This window comes from Odontesthes bonariensis, chromosome 17 (assembly GCF_027942865.1).
Source record: "Odontesthes bonariensis isolate fOdoBon6 chromosome 17, fOdoBon6.hap1, whole genome shotgun sequence".
In the NCBI taxonomy this organism is placed as follows: domain Eukaryota; kingdom Metazoa; phylum Chordata; class Actinopteri; order Atheriniformes; family Atherinopsidae; genus Odontesthes; species Odontesthes bonariensis.
Window position 1 is genome coordinate 801,199 of NC_134522.1, and position 6,000 is coordinate 807,198.

General features: G+C 59.0%; 1 protein-coding gene across 2 annotated transcripts in view; it reads right to left on the bottom strand.

Moving 5' to 3' along the window:
- The window catches only part of clmna (calmin a), a 33,649-nt gene extending 32,954 nt beyond the window's left edge, over positions 1-695 (bottom strand). For both annotated transcript variants that reach the window (XM_075447810.1, XM_075447811.1), the window contains exon 1: positions 361-695. In XM_075447810.1, the coding sequence (XP_075303925.1) occupies positions 361-445 (85 nt within the window). In that variant the 5' untranslated portion in view covers positions 446-695. The remainder of the gene's footprint in view (positions 1-360) is intronic.
- Positions 696-6,000: the final 5,305 nt, after the last annotated feature.

The window sequence follows — 6,000 nt, forward strand, 5'->3', positions numbered from 1 at the left end:
ACACAGTAGAATGAAGGACCTATGTATCCCTCCGCTGCCTGCTGTGTGGATGCAGGACCTGCGGAGGGATACCGCTGCTGCTGGTCATATAGTTCTTCTTTCATCAGAACTCGGGCGCGTGTTCCAGGTTTGTTTCCACAGATGTGCTCGCGTGCCCACCGGTTCCGGTTCGGCCTGAGCTACGGTGGCCGGGATGAGGAGGAGAGTCTCCATCAGTGGGCCGAACCTCTAAACTTTCTCACGCACGGTTCACGCGCGGCGCTTTGAATGCCTCCGCAGTTAAAAAAAAAAAAAACTTCCTTAGGTCCTGCGTGCACTCAGCGTGCACGCGTACCGAACAGCCGTGCACGGTGCTCCTACCTTGCAGGTTCTGCACGCGCATGTCGCTGATCTGTCCGATGAATTCCTCGCGCTCGAACCAGCCGTCCCGGTCGCGTGCGGCCATCCGGAGAAGCTGCGGGAATCCCGGCCGCGATCCGAGAGAAGAGACGGTGCTGCTGCGGCTGTGTGTCGCACTGCCGGCCGTCAGGGACCCATGCAGCCCGGAGGAAAGAGTCACAGCTCCGGCTCACAGCTCCGGCTCACAGCTCCGACATGCCGCTGCTCACTGCGGGCTTTTCCGTCACAGCGCCGAGCTGAGAGCGATGGAGCCGGAGAGGAGGAGGAAGGAGCCAGAGCACCTGGTTGGTGTTTCCGAGGTGGGATGGAGCTGATCCAGAGCCCGCCCTCCTCCTCCAGTTCCTCCTCCTCCTGCCCCCCCCTCCTCCACTAACACACATGCCCACCCACACGCCTGCAGCCTGGGCTCCGTCAGGGTAACATTTCCCGAGTTAAACCATTTATATTTGTGACTAAAGTGCAGACCACAGCTTAAATAATAATGATGATGAGCTCCATCACCTTCATCACCTGCTGCAGCTAATAAACAGCCGAAGCCCCGCCCACATCCAACAGTGTAAACAGACACAAACACCTCCATCAATCAGTGCTCAGGTTCCAGAAGCTCTGAGCTCATCAGTTTCAGAGGAGAGAAGAAGCTGCAGGAGGAGCGGCGTGATGAAGAGGAGGAGGAGCGGCGTGATGAAGAGGAGGAGCGGCGTGATGAAGAGGAGGAGCAGCGTGATGAAGAGGAGGAGGAGCGTGATGAGGAGGAGGAGCGGCGTGATGAAGAGGAGGAGGAGCGGCGTGATGAAGAGGAGGAGCGGCGTGATGAAGAGGAGGAGGAGCGTGATGAAGAGGAGGAGCGGCGTGATGAAGAGGAGGAGCAGCGTGATGAAGAGGAGGAGGAGCGGCGTGATGAAGAGGAGGAGGAGCGGCGTGATGAAGAGGAGGAGCAGCGTGATGAAGAGGAGGAGCGGCGTGATGAAGAGGAGGAGGAGCGGCGTGATGAAGAGGAGGAGGAGCGGCGTGATGAAGAGGAGGAGCAGCGTGATGAAGAGGAGGAGCGGCGTGATGAAGAGGAGGAGGAGCGGCGTGATGAAGAGGAGGAGGAGCGGCGTGATGAAGAGGAGGAGGAGCGGCGTGATGAAGAGGAGGAGCAGCGTGATGAAGAGGAGGAGCGGCGTGATGAAGAGGAGGAGCAGCGTGATGAAGAGGAGGAGCGGCGTGATGAAGAGGAGGAGCGGCGTGATGAAGAGGAGGAGCAGCGTGATGAAGAGGAGGAGGAGCGTGATTAAGAGGAGGAGCGGCGTGATGAAGAGGAGGAGCGGCGTGATGAAGAGGAGGAGCGGCGTGATGAAGAGGAGGAGCAGCGTGATGAAGAGGAGGAGGAGCGTGATGAGGAGGAGGAGCGGCGTGATGAAGAGGAGGAGGAGCGGCGTGATGAAGAGGAGGAGCGGCGTGATGAAGAGGAGGAGCGGCGTGATGAAGAGGAGGAGGAGCGTGATGAAGAGGAGGAGCGGCGTGATGAAGAGGAGGAGCAGCGTGATGAAGAGGAGGAGGAGCGGCGTGATGAAGAGGAGGAGGAGCGGCGTGATGAAGAGGAGGAGCAGCGTGATGAAGAGGAGGAGCGGCGTGATGAAGAGGAGGAGGAGCGGCGTGATGAAGAGGAGGAGGAGCGGCGTGATGAAGAGGAGGAGCAGCGTGATGAAGAGGAGGAGCGGCGTGATGAAGAGGAGGAGGAGCGGCGTGATGAAGAGGAGGAGGAGCGGCGTGATGAAGAGGAGGAGGAGCAGCGTGATGAAGAGGAGGAGCGGCGTGATGAAGAGGAGGAGCGGCGTGATGAAGAGGAGGAGGAGCAGCGTGATGAAGAGGAGGAGGAGCGGCGTGATGAAGAGGAGGAGGAGCGTGATGAAGAGGAGGAGCGGCGTGATGAAGAGGAGGAGCGGCGTGATGAAGAGGAGGAGCAGCGTGATGAAGAGGAGGAGGAGCGTGATGAAGAGGAGGAGCGGCGTGATGAAGAGGAGGAGGAACGTGATGAAGAGGAGGAGCGGCGTGATGAAGAGGAGGAGCAGCGTGATGAAGAGGAGGAGCAGCGTGATGAAGAGGAGGAGCAGCGGCGTGATGAAGAGGAGGAGCGGCGTGATGAAGAGGAGGAGGATGATGAAGAGGAGGAGCAGCGTGATGAAGAGGAGGAGCGGCGTGATGAAGAGGAGGAGCGGCGTGATGAAGAGGAGGAGGAGCGTGATGAAGAGGAGGAGCGGCGTGATGAAGAGGAGGAGCGGCGTGATGAAGAGGAGGAGGATGATGAAGAGGAGGAGGAACGTGATGAAGAGGAGGAGCGGCGTGATGAAGAGGAGGAGGATGATGAAGAGGAGGAGGAACGTGATGAAGAGGAGGAGCGGCGTGATGAAGAGGAGGAGCGGCGTGATGAAGAGGAGGAGCAGCGTGATGAAGAGGAGGAGCGGCGTGATGAAGAGGAGGAGCAGCGTGATGAAGAGGAGGAGCGGCGTGATGAAGAGGAGGAGGAACGTGATGAAGAGGAGGAGCAGCGTGATGAAGAGGAGGAGCGGCGTGATGAAGAGGAGGAGGAACGTGATGAAGAGGAGGAGCGGCGTGATGAAGAGGAGGAGGAACGTGATGAAGAGGAGGAGCGGCGTGATGAAGAGGAGGAGGAGCGTGATGAAGAGGAGGAGCAGCGTGATGAAGAGGAGGAGCGGCGTGATGAAGAGGAGGAGGAGCGTGATGAACAGGAGGAGCGGCGTGATGAAGAGGAGGAGGAACGTGATGAAGAGGAGGAGGAACGTGATGAAGAGGAGGAGCTGCGTGATGAAGAGGAGGAGCGGCGTGATGAAGAGGAGGAGGAGCGGCGTGATGAAGAGGAGGAGCAGCGTGATGAAGAGGAGGAGGAACGTGATGAAGAGGAGGAGCGGCGTGATGAAGAGGAGGAGCGGCGTGATGAAGAGGAGGAGGAACGTGATGAAGAGGAGGAGCGGCGTGATGAAGAGGAGGAGGAGCAGCGTGATGAAGAGGAGGAGCGGCGTGATGAAGAGGAGGAGGAGCAGCGTGATGAAGAGGAGGAGCGGCGTGATGAAGAGGAGGAGCGGCGTGATGAAGAGGAGGAGGAACGTGATGAAGAGGAGGAGCGGCGTGATGAAGAGGAGGAGGAGCGTGATGAAGAGGAGGAGCAGCGTGATGAAGAGGAGGAGCGGCGTGATGAAGAGGAGGAGGAACGGCGTGATGAAGAGGAGGAGGAACGTGATGAAGAGGAGGAGCGGCGTGATGAAGAGGAGGAGGAACGTGATGAAGAGGAGGAGCAGCGTGATGAAGAGGAGGAGGAACGTGATGAAGAGGAGGAGGAACGTGATGAAGAGGAGGAGCGGCGTGATGAAGAGGAGGAGCAGCGTGATGAGGAGGAGGAGCGGCGTGATGATGAGGAGGAGCAGCGTGATGAAGAGGAGGAGGAACGTGATGATGAGGAGGAGCGGCGTGATGAAGAGGAGGAGGAGCGTGATGAAGAGGAGGAGGAACGTGATGAAGAGGAGGAGCGGCGTGATGAAGAGGAGGAGGAGCGGCGTGATGAAGAGGAGGAGCAGCGTGATGAAGAGGAGGAGGAACGTGATGAAGAGGAGGAGCGGCGTGATGAAGAGGAGGAGGAACGTGATGAAGAGGAGGAGCAGCGTGATGAAGAGGAGGAGGAACGTGATGAAGAGGAGGAGCAGCGTGATGAAGAGGAGGAGGAACGTGATGAAGAGGAGGAGCGGCGTGATGAAGAGGAGGAGGAGCGGCGTGATGAAGAGGAGGAGCGGCGTGATGAAGAGGAGGAGGAGCGGCGTGATGAAGAGGAGGAGCGGCGTGATGAAGAGGAGGAGGAGCGGCGTGATGAAGAGGAGGAGCGGCGTGATGAAGAGGAGGAGGAGCGGCGTGATGAAGAGGAGGAGCGGCGTGATGAAGAGGAGGAGCAGCGTGATGAAGAGGAGGAGCAGCGTGATGAAGAGGAGGAGGAGCGGCGTGATGAAGAGGAGGAGGAGCGGCGTGATGAAGAGGAGGAGGAACGTGATGAAGAGGAGGAGCGGCGTGATGAAGAGGAGGAGCGGCGTGATGAAGAGGAGGAGGAACGTGATGAAGAGGAGGAGCGGCGTGATGAAGAGGAGGAGCGGCGTGATGAGGAGGAGGAGCGGCGTGATGAAGAGGAGGAGCGGCGTGATGAAGAGGAGGAGGAGCAGCGTGATGAAGAGGAGGAGCAGCGTGATGAAGAGGAGGAGCGGCGTGATGAAGAGGAGGAGGAGCAGCGTGATGAAGAGGAGGAGCGGCGTGATGAAGAGGAGGAGCGGCGTGATGAAGAGGAGGAGGAGCAGCGTGATGAAGAGGAGGAGCGGCGTGATGAAGAGGAGGAGCGGCGTGATGAAGAGGAGGAGCAGCGTGATGAGGAGGAGGAGCGGCGTGATGAAGAGGAGGAGCGGCGTGATGAAGAGGAGGAGCAGCGTGATGAAGAGGAGGAGCGGCGTGATGAAGAGGAGGAGCGGCGTGATGAAGAGGAGGAGGAGCAGCGTGATGAAGAGGAGGAGCGGCGTGATGAAGAGGAGGAGCGGCGTGATGAAGAGGAGGAGGAGCGGCGTGATGAAGAGGAGGAGGAACGTGATGAAGAGGAGGAGCGGCGTGATGAAGAGGAGGAGGAACGTGATGAAGAGGAGGAGCGGCGTGATGAAGAGGAGGAGCAGCGTGATGAAGAGGAGGAGCAGCGTGATGAGGAGGAGGAGGAGCGTGATGAAGAGGAGGAGGAACGTGATGAAGAGGAGGAGCGGCGTGATGAAGAGGAGGAGGAACGTGATGAAGAGGAGGAGCGGCGTGATGAAGAGGAGGAGCAGCGTGATGAAGAGGAGGAGGAACGTGATGAAGAGGAGGAGCGGCGTGATGAAGAGGAGGAGGAACGTGATGAAGAGGAGGAGCGGCGTGATGAAGAGGAGGAGCAGCGTGATGAAGAGGAGGAGCGGCGTGATGAAGAGGAGGAGGAACGTGATGAAGAGGAGGAGCAGCGTGATGAAGAGGAGGAGCAGCGTGATGAAGAGGAGGAGCGGCGTGATGAAGAGGAGGAGGAACGTGATGAAGAGGAGGAGCGGCGTGATGAAGAGGAGGAGGAACGTGATGAAGAGGAGGAGCAGCGTGATGAAGAGGAGGAGCGGCGTGATGAAGAGGAGGAGGAACGTGATGAAGAGGAGGAGCGGCGTGATGAAGAGGAGGAGCGGCGTGATGAAGAGGAGGAGCGGCGTGATGAAGAGGAGGAGGAGCGGCGTGATGAAGAGGAGGAGCAGCGTGATGAAGAGGAGGAGGATCTGATGAAGAGGAGGAGCGGCGTGATGAAGAGGAGGAGGAGCAGCGTGATGAAGAGGAGGAGCGGCGTGATGAAGAGGAGGAGGAGCAGCGTGATGAAGAGGAGGAGCAGCGTGATGAAGAGGAGGAGCAGCGTGATGAAGAGGAGGAGCGGCGTGATGAAGAGGAGGAGCAGCGTGATGAAGAGGAGGAGCAGCGTGATGAAGAGGAGGAGCGGCGTGATGAAGAGGAGGAGGAGCGTGATGAAGAGGAGGAGCAGCGTGATGAAGAGGAGGAGCGGCGTGATGAAGA